We start from the raw sequence: 24,013 nt of genomic DNA, 5'->3' as shown, positions 1-24,013 counted from the left end.
TTGTATATATATGTGTATGATAGTCAAGGGGTAGTTTTGTAATTATATTAGGGAAATTTAGCCATATCAATACTGTCCATTGTTATGCTTTGTATTTTTTTTGGGGTGATCATTTATTGTATCTGGGGAACACAAGCTCTTCATATTGTAAGTATTAATTTACTATTGTGAGTGACATCAAAATAGTTTTATCCACTCTTGGGTTCATAATGGCATCAGAGCCAGTGCCTTACCTTAAAGCTTTTCTGCTATTTGTATAAGGCTAATCAAACCCTCTAAGAAGGTTTGCGGGAAGATCCAACAGAAATTAGTAACAAAAGGGTGATACAAGTGTCAAGAGTACTGCTCAATGATAAGCTGGTTGTTGCAGTCACTGAAGATCTGAAGGGCAGACTGCCTTTGGGTCCATTTGCATTCATCAGTGCTGGTTTTATAGTGACTTTAGAGTCTGTTTCCGGGCCATTTGGAGGTCTTCTCAAAGACATCTAGATTTTTCAATGATTTCCAATTCCATCTGGAAAGTTTGGGAATTTGGGAGTTTGTAGGTGATGCAAAACACTTCTGAAGTACTTCATTTCTGATGGTGTAATCAGTTATTTTTCAGGCTAGAAAAAAAAACTACTGCAACAAAGTGATAGACTCTACGAGATTTATCTCATTTTTTTTCTGGATATTTCCAGTTTATCTGGATTTTTCTAAATAGTTCCTGGTTTCCCTTCCTTTTAGTATCAGAATTGTTCTGTGTATAAACCAATATACTCTGAATAGAGCAATAATTCCAGTAAAGCCTAACGGAGGAAACTACTCATACTGGCTTCTTTTATGAGAAAGAGTTATACTAGGGACTTCTATCATATATGGATGGAACTGTGACTGAACCAAAGTATGACACTGCAACAGAGGATGAAGATGCAGAGGAAAAAAGGAGAACATGGGAACTGAAAACAAGAACATGGCATTAAATAATGCAAAGGTCAGCTACACGGTTCAGTCGAAGAGGAAAAAGTCCTTCAAACACTTTTGGGATATTTGCAAAGGTGATTAGGTCCAATTCATAGAAGAGTTCCATGTATATTGCCAACTTTTAAAAGAATTGACTTGTTCATCTCTCATCCTAGTCTCTAAAGATCTAGGGGCCGATGAGCTGGATGTATTTCACCCAATTTTTGTTGCTGGTAAGTTTGTATAAATTAGTGTGTAAGATACTTGCTTTGACACTTAATTTGATTTTTAAGGAGTTATCAATGTTAACTTGTATAGTTATATATATTTGAATGTATATGTATATATTATATATTAATGTATATATGTTTTGATATATATATATATATATATATATATATATATATAATTCTTTAGATTTCTATGTATTTTTCATTCTCCTTGTAATAGATCATGCCCATTAGGGGCATTTTTGTCTTTTCTTTCTCTTGTAATAGGTCATGCCCATTAGGGGAATTTTTCTATTTTTATTTTTTATTTGAATCTATTCTAGCCGTTGGGACTAACCCAACTAGCTATTGGACTAGTCCAAGCTCTTGCTCCCTCCTTTCTCTATTTATATGTGGTCTTCCGCATGTATTTGGTATGCTTGTCTTAAGCATTTTAAGTGTGAATAAAATATTATTTTTTATATTTGTGCTATCTTGTGTGGTATTGTGAACTCTTGTGAGTGTGCCCTTGTGGCTTTGTATTTTTTAACACCCTCAAATTTTAACCCAAAAATACTTGATTTTTTTTTTATGCAAGGCCTTATCAATGGCATTGCTTTAACCGAACTAAGCAATAGGGGGCCACTTGTGCGCAAGCTCTAGTGTATATTTGCTCACTAGATCTAAGTTTGAGAAAAAGACAACCAAGAATAATAACCTTTTATCAAAGAAAAACAAAAAATAAAACGAAAACATTTATTTTAGTTTCTCTCTTGTATGTATCCCTGTGGGCACTCACAAGACCCGACATCGAGACAGAGAGCCCACTCAGAGGTTTTATTATGCAATATATTTTAATAACTCGAGTGCTTCATCAAATCAGTCCCACTGTGGCTCATCCGTGACAAACAGAAATCTCACAAGTGGCAGCATAAAAACATGATGTATCATAAACTTTTGCAGAATACATGAACCTACCACCTAGGACACATTGGTAGTCCGACCTCCTAACTCCGAGGACTAGGGACCAAGTGAGGCGCCTACCCTCTCTATGGTAAGTTTTGTACCACCTACTCTCTCTATGGTAAGTCACAGTCTGAATGAGTTATTAGGTCCTCTTTATTAAGGGTGTCATTGTATTTATTACATGTAGTGTATATCATTCAACCTTTCATGGCCCTTTCAGGGTAACTTCCCTCACCTCCTGCTCTAAGGTATGTTTATGTTATATGTGCATGTATATTCTTTTCATAACTTGATGTACTTTTAGTACCCAATGTGTTCTTTTTAACTCCTTGCTCGTTCATGAGTGATATTATGTATATGCATGTTTTTCATGTCGTACAACACATTATCATCACATGCCAATCAATATATTAGACTTATTAGTACACATATGGCATCACATTGCTTCTTTTAAACTACAAGTTCATCATGAGCATCCACATGTGCATGCATGCATTTCATGTCTTATAGCACATCATAACATCATGTTGCATATCATAACATCATACTGCATATCATCACATCATGCAGCCTGCTATACTTTTATAACATAACATTCAAAAGTTATTCACAAGTGATGATACAATTACACACATGGATTAGCTATGAAATAAAAATTTCTGATATAAAAGGGGGTCGAACCCATCCGCCATTCACAAGCGACCCGGATCCAGTTGTAAACTGGATTTGGTATCGCGGGTCACGGGTTCGGACCCGGTGCGTGTTTTATAAAGCAATAAGGGAAACAAGAATCGTGCCTAGGGCACAATTCTTGCATTTATCGAAGGGGGGAGGAGGGGCCGGTTACAGCAGGCGTAACCAACCCCGCGCCTCTCGGCAAGAGAGGAGGGGGGTTCAGTGAGATAAAAGGAGGGGGTGGAGAGGGTTTCAGAAAAAATAAATCCAGGTGATCGTGATGTTTCAGAAAAACCTACCCCTGTAAAACCCAGGATCTTAAAAAAATTTTTTTGGGTCGGACCTGGGTCGGGTCGGGTCTGGACCCGACCCAGACTGGATACCCCACCCCCGTACTTTTATAAAGCAACAGAGGGGTTAGGGATTTCTCACTCAAGAAAACCCTTCCCACCTCCGTCGCCTGCCCTGGTCTCTCCTCCCGTCCGACCTCCAGCTGCCGGCCGTCGGCTCGCCGGAGCACCGATCGATAGCCGGGCCTTCCTGCGCTCGTCCCTCTCCCTCTCTTTGTTACCCTCTCCTTCCCCTCCCTCTCGAGCTCCCTCAGTCACCGGAACCCCGACGAGCCCCACCGCTCGTTTCTCTTTCTCTCTCACGACGTTTTTTCGACAGCCGCCCCCCCTTCTGCGGCCACCCTCTTCGCCAGCGACTTCAGCGCCCTTTGCGGCCTTTTCAGGTAAACCCCCCTTCCCTCGAGTCTTCTTCTCTCTTCTCCTTCTCCCTCGACCCTCCTGTTCTCAGGTCGGTGTGGCTCTGGGTTTGCCAGGGAGGGAGGTGCTGAGAACCTCCCCTCTTCATTCTTTTCCCCTCTCTTTGCCCATTCGGGTGGCGGTGACAGGAGGCAAACTTGGGAGCATTTTTTTTTTGGGTTCAAAAAATGGACACAAATGACCCGCACCGGGTGCCGCATACGCACCCGTGTCACGTCGACCTGGGTGCGGCACCCAGTTTGCCGAGTCTCTGTGACTTAGACCCCTATTTATACAACAAAAGGACCAAGGTGGGGGCTCCCATAGAGTGGTTGGGAGCTCCCCAACGGTCATATTTATGACCGTTGGGAAGAGTCCCAATGACTCTATGGTTAATGACCATATGGCCCTTGGTCAAACAATATTAAAAAATAAAATAAAAAAAATAAAAAAGACAAAACAGTCCCTAGTGGACCCTTCAAATTACAAGGGGGTAAAAAGACAAAAATGCCCTTGGTGGACATGACAAATTACAAAACTGCATATATATATAATTACTAGAATATGAGAACTGAAAATATGAGGACCAATGTGTGAAGTGAACCACAATTTTCATGATTTTTTTGTTCTTTTCTCTTGAATCTAACCTATGGCTGTGATCTATATGCTTGGTTTTATAAGAACCCTCTCTTGCATCATCCCATTTTGATGCATAAACAAGACTTTTTTAAGGCTTTAAAATCAATGGCTCATAATCTTCATAAATATTCAAGCATTCAAAAATCACATTTTTTCGTCGAAAATACATGATCCAATAGTTGATTAGCAATTTCACCATGCGAAGCACATCCACATGGTTGGATTTGCAAAAAAAGTGTTGAAAATGCCCATATTTCTAGTTCTCATGTTCTAGTTCTTATATTTCAGTTCTCATATTCTAGTGACTCTCTCTCTCTCTCTCTCTATATATATATATACATTTTAACAGTATATATATGGCAGGATATCAAACCAATAACACAAATGTGTTTATGCCCTTAAAAGTTCAACTGTCAAAAAATGAACAATAGAATGTTCTGGGAAGGGTTTTCGAATATTAGGGTCCTTCATGAAAGAATTAGAAGTGATGCCTTTTTATGTGCTGAGAGAAAGTGTACTGGGTCTGTTTCATCATGGACTAGTTTTTATACTTTCGCATGGAAGCTGGGCGTTGAATCCCTAGGATGTAATATACTGTGTATGCTTTATAATTATACATGGTGACTCCTTGTCACCACAAATACTTCTGCTTCAGCAAAAAAAAACCTGAATTAGAATCTATATGGACGAACTTGAATTAAATGTTTCAGCAGCATCTATTGATTGCCAATAATTTCCTTGATGATTTTGTATCTGCTAGAATCCATGTGCCCAATCATGTCTGGTGGATCTCTTGTGTCATTAGTACAACCTGCTTCTCCTTGTTATGTTTCTTTATTCAATTTGATGTCATCCACCTGTTTGTTCCATTAGTTTCTTAGGACCATAAAACTTTAAACAAGCTACCCATTTGTTTTTCTTACAAGGGATTTTAATGTCTTTGCAGGTCATGGTGGTTTTGGTCATGTTGTACTCTGCAGAAATAAGTTAGATGGTCGCCAATATGCTGTAAAAAGAATTTGTCTTAATGATAAAACGCCATCTGTTAATGACAAAATCTTGAGGTAAACAGTTATCTGTTTGGCCACCTTATGACCTCACTTCGTAGGGAACATATTCAGAACTAGACTGATTAGTCTCTTTACTATGATCACTTTAATCTAAAGATGGCTACTCCCTTTATCTTGAGAATCATGGCATTAGCATGGACGAAAGCATAAAGAATCAATCATTCTTGACATATAGAAGTCTCAGTCATAGATAGCAAGGAAGATAGTACTATAAATGCTGGACGGCGAACTTCCCTTTGTAGGGGAAGATTTTAAGGTATATAATAATAATACATACATACATACATACAAACATACACATTTCAAAAAACACACACAAACACATACAAACACACAGGATCCAGCATATCTTCAAGAAAAAAAAATAATCAGGAGAACAAGCAGATGCGTGCTTGTGCAGCACCACGAATGCACAAAAACAACCTTTAGCAGCCATCATAACTGCTGCCAAAGGTCAATTTTTTTGACAACTAGTTCATGCTGTTGATCGTGCATGCGATCAACCACACAGGCACTTCCGTTGGTGTTCACCCTTAAGGGTGTTCAAAGATACACCCTTCTCTCTCTCTCTCTATATATATATATGTGTGTGTGTGTGTGTGAGAGAGAGAGAGAGAGAGAGAGAGAGAGAGAGAGAGAGAGAGAGAGAGAGAGAGAGAGAGGCTTCTAGATAGTTATGAGAGAGAGAGAGAGAGAGAGAGAGAGAGAGAGAGAGAGAGAGAGAGTTATGTGCTAGACCATCCTAGATACTTTAGAAAACATAGTTGCATGTGTTTTTTGCTTAATCCAAACCTATAAATATGTTATCTATAGTTTACTCAGTAGAAATCATGTATTAGATTATGCATTTTTCATTTTTAGATGTGCTTTTAAAGCATTGAAAATCAGTGGCTCATATTGTACCAAAAACTTGATTAAATAAAAGTCAAGTTCTCGCATTAAATCATAACAATTCAAAGCATAGTTTTTAATGTATGTGCAATACTGAACACGTCTACAGGTTTGGGTTAAGCAAAAATTGCATGCAAATATATTTCCTAGAGATGTTTCGGATATTCTCGGACATAAACTATATGGGAGCTACTCATTACAGAGAGAGAGAGAGAGAGAGAGAGAGAGAGAGAGAGAGAGAGAGATGCACCTACTCCTACATACTAGAAATCATGGTTGTAGGTTGTATCTTCTCAATTAAACCTTATGAATGTACTGAACATAGTTTATTTGATAGGAACCATGCTTTGGATCATGTTTTTTGGACATAAAAATAGGATTTTTTAAGTCATGAAATTTTGATACATTGTGAGGCATTGATTTTTAAAGGTCTTAAAAAACATACATGTATGCTATAATCACATGATCCAAACTTGTTTTCTACTAAATAATGCTTATAGATTATATCTATAGGGTCTGATCAACAAAAAAAGTTTAAGAAATTTGAAAATCTAAAGCTTCTATTAGTTGGGAGTAGGTACTCCGGGAGCACCTTATCATTACCAATATATATATATATATATATATATATGACAAAATTGTATGGTGGTTCTGGACCATGATACCATGTGGTGGTGCACACTCTTGTTTGTATGGATATGGCCACCAAATATTAGCTCTAACCATTTAGATGTGTTTAACATGGTTTATTTATTATGTTAGGAGGCTTTATTATGTCTAATACAACACAAAATTTGACTTCTTAAATGATACAAAATCAACAGCTCACAATTTATGAAGATATAGATAGTTTAAAAGGCTATAAAACATCATGTTGGAGTCAGTTTTAATGCATGAAAACTGCAAATAGAACATGCTAAACATGATTAAAAGGTTATATTTTGCTTTTAGAGAGTAGATCTATGTAAATCAAGCATGTACCATTATAAGTTATGGTGGTATAATACCGCAATAAAAGCACCCTATATATATATATATATATGAATTTATCTAACGGTAAACTAGTTAAATTTAATGTTAGCTATATTCAACTGATTTAAAAAACTAAAACACCCTTAAAAGCAGTGTACTTTTAAAAGTACATGATCAATTTTTATGGTATGTTTGAAAACAAGTAATCATCCATGATAAACTAATAAAAAATAATTTATTATGAACATATCTGCAACTTGGTCTTCCGACTTTAGATATTTGGTAGTGATATGACCAGCTTGAACCATATCCCTTACATAGTGGCAATCAACCTCAATGTGCTTTGTGCTCTCATGAAATACAGGATTGTTCGCTATATATGTTGCAGCTTTGTTATCGCACATCATGGTCATGGGAGAGGAAACCTTCACCTGAAGATCATGAAGAACAGTACGAACCCACATCAATTCAACAGCTGTTTGGGCCATAGCCCGATATTCTGATTCTGCACTCGACCTAGAAACCACATTTTGTTTCTTACTTCTCCAAGAAATCAAGTTGTCTCCCAGAAACACACAGAATCATGTGGTAAATTTTCTATCCACTACAGATCCTGCATAGTCAGCATCAGAATAGGCCACTATCTCCAGAGTTCCACCTTTCCTGAACAATAACCCCTTTCCAGGAGAAGATTTTAGATATCTGAGAATCATTATGGCTGCATTCCAGTGTACCTCAGTTGGTTTGTCCATAAACTGGCTAACTTTGCTTACTGCTAAAGCAATATCCGGCCTGGTCACAGTTACATATAATAGCTTCCCTACTAGGGAGCGATAACTTTTGCTATCAACCGGTTTTGACACTTCTTCAAACAACTGAACTTTATGGTCCATGGGAATATTTGCTGGTTTAGCTCTCAACATTCCCGTTTCCTTTAATAAGTCAAGAACATACTTCCGTTGAGACAAAACCATCCCTTCACGGCTCCTTGCAACTTCTATACCTAGGAAATACCTGAGTGAGCCAAGGTTTTTTGTAACAAAGTGTTTTTGAAGATGAGCCTTTGTGGCTTCAATAGCTTTCACATCATCTCCTGTAAGAATGATGTCATCCACATATACCACCATAACAACTATGTCAGAGCTAGTTTTCTTTATAAATAGTGTATGATCTGCTACTGACCTATTAAAGCCAAAGCGTGACATCACTTCAAACAACTTTTGAAACCATGCACGGGGACTTTGTTTCAAGCTATAAATTGCCTTTCTCAATCTACACACCTTCTGACACTCCCCCTCAACCTCGAATCCTGGAAGTTGTTGCAAGTAAACGGTCTCAGATAAATCCCCATATAGAAATGCATTTTTCACATCTAATTGGTACAAGCTCCAACCATGCTGAACAGCTACTGAGAGAACAAGACGAATGGTACCCATCCATGCAACAGGAGAAAAGGTTTCAAAGAAATCAATACCATATGTCTGAGTATACCCTTTGGCTACTAATCTGGCCTTGTACATTTCAATAGAACCATCAGATTTGTACTTTATTGTATATACCCATTTACATACTACAATGTCAGCATCTGCGGGGGAATCAACTAGATCCCATGTATGCTGAGATATTAAAGCATCCATTTCTTCTTGCATAGCCAGCTTCCAGCGATTATCAAGCTCTGCCTGCTGATAGTTCAGAGGAATAGTTTCAGCAGATAAGGCTGAAATAAAAGACTTCATCTGATTTCCAATTCTGGCATCGGAGACAAAATGAGATATGGGATATAAGGTACATTGTCGTGTCCCTTTTCGTAGAGCAATAGGCCTATTATCATCATCATGAAGATCACTATTGTCAGTAGAATTTACCTCAGGGGAAAAAGAAGATGAAGGCACTTGCAGAGGTGGACCTCTACGCACATATACCAATGGAGGATTATTAAATCTGGAAGAGGATGAAGTTTGATTCGGTACTGAGGGCACGAATTCGAAAGGAAAACGAGGTATAGGTAATGGAAAAGACTCAGTTGGATCAACCTGCAGCGGGGAACCGATACTAGAGTAATATGGAGTGGATTCCAAGAAAGATACATCCGTACTGACATACTCTCGACGAGAAATAGGATCATAACATCGATATCCCTTTTGATTTTTGGGATAACCTATAAATATGCATTTTGTAGCTTGAGCAGCTAGTTTATCACGGTCAGGACCAAGTTTGTGTAGAAAACAAACACATCCAAATATTTTGGGCGAGAAAGAGAAGAGTGGGGCATTAGGTTTTAGGATATATAATGGAATTTGATCACCCACAGAAGATGAAGGCATGCGGTTGATCAGATAACAAGCAGTGGTAATCGCATCACTCCAGTATAACGCAGGAACATTAGATTGAATCATAATGGTCTGGGCAACATCAAGCAGGTGCCGATGTTTTTGCTCAGCCACCCCATTTTGTTGAGATGAATAGGCACAGGAAGTTTGAGGTTGAATGCCATGATCTTGGTAAAATTGTAACAAAACTTTTGATTTAAACTCAAGAGCATTATCTGTGCGAACAATCTTGACAATAGATTCAAACTGAGTTTTTATTTCAAGAATTAAGGATTTGTTAATACTTGGAACTTCAGATCGTTCCTTTATTAAAAACACCCATGACAACTTAGAGAAATCATCAACAATAACTAGATAGTATCGTAGTAGGAATCTTACTAGGACCCCATACATCTGCATGAAGAAGTTCAAAGACTTTATTACTAGACTGACTCTGACTCGAAGGGAACGAACTTCGATGATGCTTGCCCAGCTGACATGCTTCACACTGAAATGATGCGGTGGAAGGAATCTGAGGAAAGACCGAACGAAGCTTTGACAATGAAGGATGACCAAGACGACGATGCCACTGAACAGGACTGAATGAATGTTTCACTGCAGCATGAACAATACCCATTGGATGATGTAGGTAGTAAACTCCATTTTCTTCATAGCCTCCACCAATCTTCTTCCCCGTCAGCAAATCCTGAAAATGACAACCCATCAGATCAAATATTACTCTACAGTTTTGTTCTTTTATAAGGCAACTAACAGAGAGTAAACTTTGAGGAAATTTTGGAGCATGAAGAACATTTTGCAACTGTAATGAGGAGGATATAGAAATATTTCCCTGACCAACAACCGGGGAGGAGCTCCCATCGGCTAATGAGACTCCAAGTTGAGCATTAATATCCTTTAGATCTGAAAAAACAAGTGAATTTCCACACAAATGTCTGGATGCACCAGAGTCAATAACCCACTTACTGTCAGTCGGATGAAGATGATTTCCGGTTGAATAGGCAACACCAGCTACAGGAGGGGTGGAACTCAAAGGACGAAGAGCTATCAGCTCATCATATTCAGCACGACTGAGGGTGATACTACTGTCACTTGCAGAGATATTTTCCTATGCCTTTGTTGCCTCGAGAGTAGTAACATTTGCTTTAGGAGCATATGACTTTGATGAAGAAGAGGTTGGCCGGCCATGCTTATCCCAGCAATGATCTTCTAAATGTCCAGATTTTCCACAAAATGTACATTGAAGCTTTCCTCTGCCTCCCATACCTCGTCCACGACCTCGTCCTCTGATGTTCTGAAGATTTCCACGCCCATAACCAGATGAGACAACTAGAGCAGATGACTGAGTCACAGGCTGAGATTGTGGAAGAGATATTGCAAGTCTACTCAGACGATTATATGCCTCAGCAAGAGTAGGTACATCTGAACCAGTCAACATTTGGACTTTTGCAACAGAGAATTCTGAAGATAAACCTTTAAGAAACCGAGCAACCATAGTTTGTTCTTGATGATCCTTTTGTTTCGAACAGCAGAGGGGTTTGTGAGCATTAAGTCTTTCAAAGGCAGCTTTGACGGAGGCATAGTACTGGGCCAAGGTTTGATCTCCCTGCTGTAAATTACATATTTCCTGTTCAACTTGCAGGATACGACTCACATTAGTCTCTTGTGAGTACGTATCTCGAAAATTGTCCCACATCTGTTTGGCTGTATTATAGTAAATTAAACCATCTGCAATATGGGGTTCGACACTATTCATAATCCATGACATAACTATGTCATTATCTTTATCCCAGGTAACATATTTTCCCACTTTTTTGGTGAGTTCGTCTTCCAACAAGATATGTTTTCTACGATGTCCAGATACCGACATCATAAATGTTTTGGACCACCTGGCATAGTTAGTTTCATTCAACCTTACAGACGAGCCGTACGAAAAGGGATTGGCAAATGCCTTATACTCTCCAATATTTTCCAATTTGGAATCACATTTCGAAGTAACAACCATACTTATGTTTCAACAAAAAAAAAACTGGACAGACTCCAATCAACACAGGGAAAAGCGTGTGTTACACTCACACACCAACCAATATGACAATCAGCAGTTGTTCACACAAAAAAAAAATCACGACAGTAAGGAATAGCAGCCCACAACAAGTGAATTTCCACACAAATGTCTGGATGCACCAGAGTCAATAATCCACTTACTGTCAGTCGGATGAAGATGATTTCCGGTTGAATAGTCAACACCAGCTACTGGAGGGGTGGAACTCAAAGGACGAAGAGCTATCAGCTCATCATATTCAGCACGACTGAGGGTGATACTACTGTCACTTGCAAAGATATTTTCCTGTGCCTTTGTTGCCTCGAGAGTAGTAACATTTGCTTTAGGAGCATATGACTTTGATGAAGAAGAGGTTGGCCGGCCATGCTTATCCCAGCAACGATCTTCTCAATGTCCAGATTTTCCACAAAATGTACATTGAAGCTTTCCTCTGCCTCCCATACCTCGTCCACGACCTCGTCCTCTGATATTCTGAAGATTTCCACGCCCATAACCAGATGAGACAACTAGAGCAGATGACTGAGTCACAGATTGAGATTGTGGAAGAGAGATCGCAAGTCTACTCAGACGATTGTATGCATCAGCAAGAGTAGGTACATCTGAACCAGTCAACATTTGGACTTTTGCAACAGAGAATTCTGACGATAGACCTGTAAGGATGATCCTTTTGTTTCGAACAACAGAGAGGTCTGTGAGCATTAAGTCTTTCAAACGCAGCTTTGACGGAGGCATAGTACAGGGCCAAGGTCTGATCTCCCTGCTGTAAATTATATATCTCCTGTTCAACTTGCAGAATACGACTCACATTAGTCTCTTGTGAGTACGTATCTCGAAGATTGTCCCACGTCTGTTTGGCTGTATTATAGTAAATTAATCCATCTGCAATAGGGGGTTCAACACTATTCATGATCCACAACATAACTATGTCATTATCTTCATCCCAAGTAACATATTTTCCCACTTTTTCAGTGGGTTCGTCTTCCAACAAGATATGTTTTCTACGATGTCCAGATACCGACATCATAAAAGTTCTGGACCACCTGACATAGTTAGCTTCATTCAACCTTATAGAAGAGCCGTACAAAAAGGGATTGACAAATGCCTTATACTCCCCAATATGTTCCATTTTGGAATCACATTTCGAAGCTTCAGCCATACTGAAAATATAATTCTATTTCAGCAGAGATAAAATCTCGACAGGATTCAAGCAACACAGGGAATAGCGTGTGTTACACTCACACATCAACCGATACGACAACCAGCAACTGTTTAAAAAAAAACCACGACAGTAATCAACAGCAGCCCACAACAAGAATATTTTCCCAGCACAGCAGGGAATCAAGTCTGCAGTTTCCACGACAGTAATGAACAGCAACCCACAAACATGAATGATAATTTTAATTTTTTTCCAGCACAGCAGGGAATCACGCATGCTGTTTCCATATTCTGAAATAAACTACCAACTGAAATAAAACAACCAACTAAAAGCCAAGGAATCACGACCAACGATGATATGCAGACAGAGAAAATAAATCACGACAGCTGCTGCTCCCAGACATATATAGCTCGACAGCCGGCAAGAATATCAGTTCTTCAGGGCACGATTAAACACATCAGTCATATCTCAATCACAAGCAACAACACAACAAGTGAGATTGCTGCTTCTCCCAAACAACAGGAAATCACGGCAGAAAATCACGAAAAAAAAAATCACGACAAATGAGATTGCTGCTGTGCCCAAACAGCAGGAAATCACGGCAGGAAATCACGACAAATGAGATTGTTGTTGTTCCCAAAGAGCAGGAAATCACGGCAGGAAAACTCGGCAACAGAAAATCACGGCAGGAACAAAAAACCAAAAACGAGGCGCTACCAGACCAACGACACACATCCACATCTGCTCCCTTAGATCTGATGACAGATCTGAGTCATGACCTTGGTCAAATCCCAGATCTGTTATCAGATCTTACACAGAAAAAAACAGATGACCTGATTTGAATATATATATATTTTTTCGTTGGTGTAGATCAATCGTAGATTGATCACGATCGATCATGCTCCCACGATTGACTATTCTGATACCATGTAGAATGATGAGATGCACCGAACCCTAGAGAGAGAGAGAGAGAGAGAGAGAGAGAGAGAGAGAGAGACGGCTGCACAAGAAGCAAACTCGTTTATTGATATTAGGGCTACTCTCTATGTTAAATAGAGACGGGCCAAAAGAATAAATTACATCTAAGTCCATTATTAAATAAAAATTTCAAATAACCTCTAATCTAAGAAGATTTAAACTTAAAACCACCTAATCTCAACAATATATATATTTATTTAATTGTCTTTTTTAGTTAATTGAACTCAATTCAATTGTCCAAGTCTTCTGTGCAATCTTCCTCTACCTTGAGGGGTTGCGGTCGTCGTATGCCAGCGGCGTAGGTAAGCACAAGCTCAAGCCACGAAGCGAGCAGGATCCACCTTTCAATCTGTGATGCTAAAAAGGTTAGCATGCCAAAATACAAACGAAAAGTGGGTCCGGTAAGACTTGCAGCAGTACCGGACCCTGATACGAGGGTAGGCAGGGAGCTCAACTCCCTGCAGAACGCAGAAGAGCAACAGAAGTAGCAAGGTTTCCTGCCTGCAGGCTGTAGAGGCAAGAACTCTGCACTCTGCTGACCAGGGTGCTAGAGGTAGGGAGGCCTGCTCCCAGACGCCAGAGATGCAAAGGCACTGCACAGGAGGCAGGGGCCTCACCCTTGCCAACAAAAAGCCACAGAGGTAGGGGGCTCATGCTCCCTGCCTGACAGGAGAAAAAAGGCAAGGGAGGGAGCAGAGGCTCCCTGCCAAACCTGCCTCAACAAGAAACAACACAGGGGGCGCAACCCCTTGCTGAAAACGATAAAGGCAGGGGCTCTGCCCCTGCCAGCAACAACTAGAAAACATATGAGGTGCAGGGGGGCTTCGCCCCCTGCCGGAAACAGGAAGAAGGTAGGAGAGGCTTTGCCCCCTGCTGGGAAACCAAAGGAGGCAGGGGGAGCCTCGCCCCCTACCAGCAAAACACATGAGAGCAGGGGGAGCTTCGCCCCCTGTCGGGAAACACAAGGCAGGGGCCTCGCCCCCTGCCGAAAAACACAAGGCAGAGGGACGAAGCCCCATGCTAGGAAACACAAGGCAGAGGGGCGTAGCCCCCTGCCGGAAATAACAAAAGTAGGAGGAGCCTCGCCCCCTGCCGGCAAACACAAGAGGGCAGGGGGCGAAGCCCCTCTGTTGAAAGGCAAAAAGAATACAGGGGGGCTCGCCCCCTGCCGAGAAAACAAGAGGCTTCGGGAGGGGCTGGGCCCCTCCCTCGCAAAACTCATCGCAGGAAGGGGGCTCTGCCCCTCCCCTGTGATTTAAGGCAGCAAGGAGAGGGGCTTTGCCCCTCCCTTGCGATTGAGGGAGACAGGGAGGTGGCTCAACTCCTCAGTGCGCAACAAAGAAGTGAGGGAGAAAGAGAGGGGATCGGGGGCAGAGACGAGAGCAAAGAGGGGAAAAGGGCGTACCTAGGGAGGTTGCCGGAGAGGAGCTCACTGAAAGGGAGCTCGCCGGAAGGAGGGTCGTCGGCGTGCAAGCGTTGTCGGCGCCTTCGTTGCAGAGAGAAGGAAGAAGGTGGTGGCCGACGGGGGATGGGGGTCTCCAGCGAGAGACAGTGAGGAAAGAGAGCGAGAGAGCAGGAGAGGGGAAGGAGTGCAGAGAGAACGAGAGGGCGAGAGGCGGCGAGGGGGGTTTCGTAACCCTCCTCCTGCCTGCCTCGCTGTCTTTTAATGACAGCGAGAGGCGGTGGCCTCGGGTCGGGTTCGGGTCTGGATCCGGCCCAAATCAATTTAATTTTTTTTTCCGGTTATTACACCTGGCGGGGGGTTACGACCTTGTCGATGGGACCTGGGCCAAGCCCGAACTCAAAGACATCAGTCTAAGAATCGAGCTTCAAACGATTTTTCTCCCAAGCTTAGCCAAATTTTTGTCAAAATTATAAAATGACTACGTACTAAAATACACGATGGGTACATGTACAGCTACGGGTACAAAGGGTACGACATGACAATTCCAAAAAATGTGGGTATGGGGACACCGCTAAATATATACTAAAAAATATATATTATATATCTAAAATATATGCTGAAAATATATATTATATATTAAAAATATATAATATAATATAATATAATATAATATAATATAATATAATATAATATAATATAATATAATATAATATAATATAATATAATATAATATAATATAATATAATATAATATAATATAATATAATATAATATAATATAATATAATATAATATAGGGCACGAAAAATGCCGTGTCCAGGTACCAGTACCCGTGTCAACATGGGTACACCACCCTAAGTGCCGTGTCCTGGTTACATAGCATAATGACTAGTTTGACTAGTCAACCTAGCTACTAGAGTGTCAATCTCATTTGACTAAAAAGAAAAGAAAAGTAAATAAATAAAATTACAAAATTTAGTCATCTTAAATAATGACTAATAATAGTAAACATAAAATCCCCATTCTGCCCTAAATGTATACAATATGTATACTTATCTTAAACTATCCTTTTACTAAAATCTAAATCACAATAAGTATACTTTAGTATACTTGGAATTACAATGAGAATGAAAATACAAAGGAAAATACCTATAAGTATACCTTAGTATATTAGTATACTTAGGTATATAATACAATATATATTTCTTAACAATTTGAATAAATTTTATGATTTAATTCTCTGGGTTATAAAGTTTATTTATGCTTGCTTTATGTTCTAAATGCATAATAAAGATTAAATGTGAAAACCTTACTAAATAGAATTTGACTTTATTTTATTCCTTGATTTCTCGCACTACCAAATGTTTCACAGGGAGGTTGCTACACTGTCACGTTTGCAACATCAGCATGTTGTCCGCTATTATCAGGTCTGACAATTCTCATGCTTATCTTCTCTCCATTCTCTCTCTTTAGTTCTCTAGCTTGTTTTATTAGGAGTGCTTGTGTTGCAGAGTCTAAATCTCAGTTCCCTTAGATTCATTGGATTCTTCTCATCTTTCATTAACTGTTTCTTATATTTGAGGATTTTCATTTATTTTTTCTTTATTGTTTTGGTCTCCATCAATGGTCGATGTTATTCTCTTATGTTTAAAACTGCATTACTTTCCTACTTTACTGAACACTTAACAGTTTGTAGCCATTGGCTGTAACTTTTCCTATTTCTATTTGCTTCTTTCCTGTGTCAGTTTTCTTTAATGCAAATAAAAGATTTGGCATATATTGGAATTGAATTTTTAAATTAAGTGTTTTTCTTTTTCTGTGGTTAGTTTTTCATATTAACTAAATAACACAAAAAAAAGTTTTCTTTTCTGCAAATAGCTTTGTCATGATTATGTGATATATTTTTCTGAAACATGGTTAGTTGGAAAATTTCCCTCCATTAACTTCTCATCACATGTATGTGCATGGGTTGGCTCCACTTGATGCATCTTATTTGCACTCACTCACATGCATATATATATATATACACACACATATATATATGTTTGTATGTTTGTGTGTGTGTGTGTGTTGTTAGTTTTGGATCTTGGATCCGACCCGCACCACATTCCAAGATCCATCTTGGGATGCGTGGGCGGTGGCATGTTTGTAATTTGTTTTTACTTCTTGTGTAAAGTCATACTATGTACAACACTTATAAATATTAAGTGAAAGAGGGAAAACCCTATTGCCGCCGACCCCTCTCTTCTCTCTCCTCTCTTTACCTCATCTCTAACCCCTGCAGGTGAATATTTCTGACATGGTATCAAAGCACAGGCGCGGAAATCAATTATCTAGAAGGCCTCTAAAGACCAACACGTGCTGCTAAAGAATGTGGGTTCATTTTTGTCCCTTCTCCCTTAATCCTTTTTCACGTCATTCCAGTTTTCTTTTTCGTTCTTCTCATTTTAATTTTTTCTGTACGCACGTCTTAACATTCTGTTTTTTAGTCTGCCGAGTTTTTGTTTTCTCCCCAAAATATTTTTGATTCTCTGCTTTTCTCTGGTTCGCACGTTACTATTCTCTGTGTAACGTGTGTGCTGATATTCTTTTCAGCACACAACGTAACGTGTGTGCTGATATCCTTTTCAGCACACAACAACATCGCTGTTTTATTTTCTCTGTCTAGCGTATGTGCTAATATCAGTTTCAGCACATAGCAGCATTGTTGCTTCCTTTTTCTGTGTGCAACGTGTGTGTTGGTATCATTTTCAGCACACAGCAGCATTGCTGCTTTCCTCTTTCTCTAAATAACGTGTGTGCTGATATTATTTTCAGCACACAACATTGCTGTCTCCTCTTCAATACACTGTTAGAACAGTTTTGGCTTCTTATTCTTCATATAATCCATGGATTCCAAGTTGAACCCTAGTTTTCTTACTCACCTCATGACCCACAAGTTATCTCATGATAACTACTTACTTTGGAAGCGTCAGATTGTGCCTTTTATTCGCAGTCATGGTCTTTATGGTCATCTAGATGGGCGATCACCCGCCCCACCCACACATATCATGCAAGAAATAACAAGTGAAGATGGGAAGGTGAGTCAACGGGATCAGACATTAGTTGCTTACATAACTTCCACACTTTCTGATCGTGTTTTACAAACCATTTCTGATGATCAATCTGCTGCCGAGTTGTGGAATGGACTAGCTCATTCCTTTTCTCAGGTCTCTGAATCTCGGGCTTTGCAACTCAAGTGGCAATTCCAATCCATGCGAAAAGGAAACAAATCCATTACAGAGTTCATGGGGGATGTCAGGGTTATTACAGATCAGTTAGCTTCCATTGGAAGTCCTGTATCAGATAAAGACATGGTACAATAGGTATTAGGTATCCTTGGACCTGAATATCGCATGTTTTGCACAACATTCCAGGTTGTCTCAGTTCTTCCATGTTTTGATGATCTTCAATCTAAGCTTCCATGTTCTGACATGTGTGTGTGTGGCTGCCTTCTCCCTGAAAGGTACAGGTCCATATTAAGCTCAAGGATAATACAAGAAAGGGGCTTAGATATCATGTTGAAGTTTGGGCATGATTATCTTATTTTCATTTGACAGGAATTTGGCTATAACCAGGTTATCTCACTACAAGATCTCTTAACATATTCATGCAACGTGTGGAGCAAAGGGAAAAGGATCAAACTTCTCTTCTTGAGTAACATGAAAATGGAAGACTTAGGCTAGTAGAACCAAGAATAAAGATAATGGCCAAAAAGGAATCTCTTATGCTATCACATATAGTTGTAACAAATGTAGTATTTACAGTCCTGAAAATAATTGAATATTTGAAGTTCATGACTGGCGACCTTGCTTGCTTAAGATGTTGAGGATATTGATGTTGTTGAGGATATAGCTCCAGAGGCGTCAAAAGGATAATGTGCAGAGACAGAGGTTATTGCATGGTTGGGAGAACAAGAAGATGACTGGGAACACCAACATGATGAAGCATGTTTCAAAGAATAATATGATTTAGGCAATCATAGAGTGCTTTCTGAGAAGGGAACTTTGATGTTGATAGATGATGAGATCCTGTTACCGTTTTTTTTCCTTTTTGCAATGGAACAGAATACTTGACTTATGTTTTATTTATAGTTTGAGGAATTGGTAGATATTATTGAAAGCCTAAAGAATCAAGTTCATCTTTGAGCACTTAGAGTAGTGATATGCGTCAGACATTAAAAAATGTGCAAATTCAAATGTTGTGGTTCTGCCACCCATCTAGTGACAAGGGAGGTCAGGTTGTTAACAGAAGATTGATGTAAAAAGTATGCTACGGATTTATTGGTGGCAGCAAAAGATTGTAAATCATTTTCCTCAAGTATAAAACTGGTAGTTTTATTTTTTGCAATGTATTTATAATTTTAACACTTTTTCTATTTGATGGATTGGTGAAATTGTACTTTTGTTTTGGTGGGCATATATATGGTTGCAACTCGATGTGTCTTTTAGGTTAATGTTTTGGTGGGCATATATATATATGGTTGTGACTCAATGTGTCTTTTAGGCTATTGTTTTGGTGGGCATATGTATGGTTGTGACTCGATGTGTCTTTTAGGCTATGTGACATGGGTGTAAGTGAGGGTGCAATGAGTATGGCACAGGAATTTTTAAAAGAGAAAACTTTAAAAAACACACCAAAATTTTGGGAAGTAATAAAGAAAGCACCTAAGTTTTCTATATTGTTAAAAACACACCTAAACTTTTTATAGTTATATATGTTAGAAGGTATGCGGAAATACAAATCAAGAGTGCAACAAACATTAACCAAGTCCAATAATGGACATTTACGATGGCATTAGCAAGACACGAACACAAAATCCACGATGGAACAATAACCAAGCCTTGAAAAAGGTAATACAACAACAAATAAGAAATATTAGAATATTTATTTAGAGAGCTCAAAAGCTAAACAAATACAAGGGGAGAGGCCCCATATTTATAGACAAAAAAGGAGAAAGTGAGAAGCCATTGGGGTCTCCCACATGGAGTCGTTGGGGGTCCCAACGACTCTATGGTGGGACCCCCAATGTCATTAAAGACAACGAAAAACTAGAAAAAATAAAATGAAAGAAATACAAAAAATCTAACCTAATTAAATAATTGTTTCTAGAACAATTATGTAAAAAGACTAAAATATTCCTATCAGGTATTTTGGACAAAACAGTACATATATATATATATACATATTTTAACAATATATGTTATATATAAGTGGCCAGATTCTTCCACACACACACACACACACATATATATATATATATATATATATGTTATTTCCTATAGTACCTGGACACATCATTTTGTCCTCTGTACTTGTGTTGACATGCGTGTTCCCATGTCGACACGCATCGACACTGGGACACGCCATTTTACCCTCCGTACATACAAGTTTGAATTCAATTTATAATTATATTTTCAGTTTATAACTTTACATTTTCAATGTATAATATATATTTTAGATATAGCATATATATTTAGACTATATTCAATTTATTTCGTATTTATGTGATATTTAATATATATATAGGGAAACTAGAATATGTAAACCAACAAAATATGTAAACTAGCATGAAACGAGATTTTCATAAGGTTTTTTGCAAATCTAACCCTGTAGATGTTAATATAATATATAATAAATAACTGTTTTAGAAAATAATTATTTCTTTTTTTTAATTTTTCTTTTTTTATGTTTTGTAAATCCCGTAATCCATTGCGGGCTCTATGGTCAATTGACCATAGAGACGTTGGGGCTTCTCAATGGTCACAAGTGCGACCGTTGGGAGTTCCCAATGTCTCTATGTTGGAGCCCCCAATGGCCTCTCTTTCTTCCCTTATGAAGTGTATAAATAAGGGTGTTTCCCCTCTATTCCTTTAATGCTTTTTGCTCAAGCATTTGCTCAATAAAGTGAATATATTTTTTATCCTCTTGTGTTGCCCTTTGTTGGCTATTGTGTTGTCCCTTAGTGGACTTGTACTTGTGCACATTGTGATTGTGATCTTGTAAGCTCTTAGTGGCATTGGTTTTATATTTTTTGCTATTTCATTATATGGTAGCAGAGCCATAGTGCTCTTGGTCATGTAGGAAGTGGCCACCAAGTGTTGGTGACCGTTGGGAAGCATGATCCAAGGTTTTAAAACCCGTGACTCGGAACTCGACTCGTTCTTTATTGACTCGGCGGGTCAACTCGGTGACTCGGACCGGGTTTTGTTAACTTGATTTTAAAAGAAAAACAATATATAATTTGTCTGAAACCATGTTTTTGAGTAAACATAGTCTCTAAATGTCTGTAAGAATATAAAAACAACTGCAAAGAGCTATAGAGGTTTGCTTGAATAATTGAATTTGATATCTATACAAGCACTTTGACTAATTCATGACTTGAATTAGAGGATTTGGTCACCATGAGTTCAGTCTGCTACTACCTAAGGTTCCTAAAATGGCCAATCATATATGCTAGCTTGTTTTAAAAGTTTTAATTCCCTCTCTAACAAATCCATAAATGTAAAACAGGGATATATGTGCATATTGAAAGTTTACAGAATGCCCAATATCAACATAAATAAGCAAATTTCTCATGTATAAAACTATGCAGGAAATATATTAATGACACAACTATAAAAAGACTACTAATATTTGAATATGCACAATGCTTGTTGACATAACAAATGGATGATGAAACCTAAATGTGACTTCCCATAGGCACAGTTGACCCGCCATATATAGTGAGAATCATTTCTTTAAAATATTTTGCTAGAATAAGTTGATAACACAGGGTGAACAGTAGTTCGAACAACATGGCGATTTTATTCTATGGATTTAAATGTTTTTTTTATCTTTAAATGATTTTTATTTTCTTTTTTATACAAAATCTGGGGGTAACCCTTGTTAAAATATATGTACTTATCTATTTCGAAACTGTAATTTGAAACTCAAAAAACAAATTTCAAACATCCCAAAACTCGCCCGAGTCAAGCCGAGTCAGCCCGAGTCAAGCCCGAGTTTTGGCAAACCGAGTTTGCCTTGCCGGGTTGACTCGCTGGAGGGGCGAGCCGAGCCGAGTCAACGAGTTGACTCAGCGAGTATTAAAACGCTGGCATGATCATGTATTCGTGGTGACTCAAGTAGAGATATTTTTTCACATTCTTCTCTTTCTCCTTCCCTCTCTTCTATCACTCAAGATAGAGCATGAACAAAAGATTGATTTATCCTTCAAGTTAAATGGATCCAACTACATAGTGTGGGCATCCACAATGGAAAATAACCTCAAAGGCAAAAACTTTGGAGATATGTAATGGGCACCATCTCGGAGCCTCAACTCAAGCTCACCAAAAGAGAAGGAGATCAAGAGAAAGCCTTAGAAGGCACACATGAAAGCTATTTAAGATCATCAAACTAAGGTAGAGGATTGAGAAAGTAACCATGCCAAGATTCTTGCATGGTTTATGAACAATGTTGAGCTCAAAATATGTGCCAACATTGTCAAATTTCGTAAATCCAATGAGGCTTGGTTCTTTATGAAGTGCTTATATATCCAAAAAGATATTGAAAGAAAATTTCTCTTGCAAGAAAAAGTACGAACTATCAAACAAGGTGAAATGAGTGTTCGTGATTATTTTAGTTCTCTAGGGTGATAGCATCATCCTCTCCTCCCAGTATGTGTTCTTGGATCTTTGATTTGGGAGCTTCTTTTCATACAACTCTACATGAAAATTATCTATTTGATTTATACACTAATTCACAAAATTATGTTTCCACCACCGATGGAACATCCTTGCAAATTAAAAGTATCAAAACTTTAGATTCTTCGCAAAATTTTTGTGTTTCAAAAATTAGAGTTGTTTCAAAATTAAATTTAAATAATTTTTTGGTTTCTCAAATGGCCGATCATGGACGTGAAATCTCTTTCTTATCTAAGGGTTGCTTCGTGCAGATCTTCGGTCCGGGAAGCGGATTGAGAAAGGCCATAGGAGAGGAGATCTCTACTTCATGAACTCTTTGAATCTCCCCTCAAAATCGTTTTGTAATTATGTCCAAGATAAAGACATTGAAACTTGACACAAAAGACTTGGGCATCCAAGCTATTTAAAGATGTATCTTTTCTCTTTTGAATTTTTTTTTTGTAATGAGAAAGATTTAATTTGTAAGGATTGTATTTTTGAAAAAAAGAAAGCTATTCCATTTCCAATTGAAACATTTATCTCTAAAAGACCTTTTGAATTAGTGCCTTCGGATGTTTAGGGGCCTTCCCCGGTCATATTAAAAGGAGGATATTCATAATATGTTACATTTATTGATGATTTCAATAGATATGTATGAATTTACTTAATCCCAAATATGACGTATTTTTTTATTTTCAAGAATTTCATATGATTATTAAAAATCAATTTCAAAGCAATATTTTCATCCTTAGATCCGACTCTGGTGGTGAATACCTATCAAATGAATTTCAAAATTATTTAAAATAAAACAGAATTTGTCATAAAAAATCTTGTCCAAGAACTCCTCAACAAAACAGACTAATCAAAATAAAACATAGACATTATGAAAACCGCTAGGACCTTATCTCTAAAAATGTTCAAAAGAGTTTTTGGGACGAAGCCGTTCTAACATCAACTTGATAAATAAAATGCCCTCATCATCTCTTCAAAATGTTTCTCTATATGAAAAACTATCTGAAAGAAATCCCGATTACAAATGTTTGAGAATTTTTGGTTCCAAATGTTTTGTCCTTTTTCATAAGAGAGATAAATTATCTTCAAAAGACATTGAATATGTCTTTATAGGTTATGGAGAAAATAAAAAAAAACTTTAGATGTTTTGACTTTAAGAATAACAAACTTTATATTTCTAAGGATGTGACCTTTTTAGAAAATGAAAATGGACTTAAGATAACTAAGGAAAAACAGGAAGTAGATTATGACTTATTTGATTTTTT

At 38.3% G+C, this 24,013-nt stretch overlaps 1 protein-coding gene across 5 annotated transcripts in view; it reads left to right on the top strand.

The window, feature by feature from the left end:
- GCN2 (protein kinase family protein) overlaps window positions 1-24,013 on the top strand; it is a 225,217-nt gene that overhangs the window by 19,446 nt on the left and 181,758 nt on the right. For all 5 annotated transcript variants that reach the window (XM_089999605.1, XM_089999602.1, XM_089999603.1 and 2 more), the window contains 2 exons: window positions 5,124-5,241; window positions 16,409-16,463. In XM_089999605.1, the coding sequence (XP_089855731.1) occupies window positions 5,124-5,241; window positions 16,409-16,463 (173 nt within the window). The remainder of the gene's footprint in view (window positions 1-5,123; window positions 5,242-16,408; window positions 16,464-24,013) is intronic.

Source organism: Nuphar pumila, chromosome 3, assembly GCF_984573655.1.
Source record: "Nuphar pumila chromosome 3, dmNupPumi1.hap1.1, whole genome shotgun sequence".
Taxonomy (NCBI): Eukaryota; Viridiplantae; Streptophyta; class Magnoliopsida; order Nymphaeales; family Nymphaeaceae; genus Nuphar; species Nuphar pumila.
Note: the sequence above shows the minus strand (reverse complement) of the source record. Positions and strands in the feature narration are given on the sequence as shown.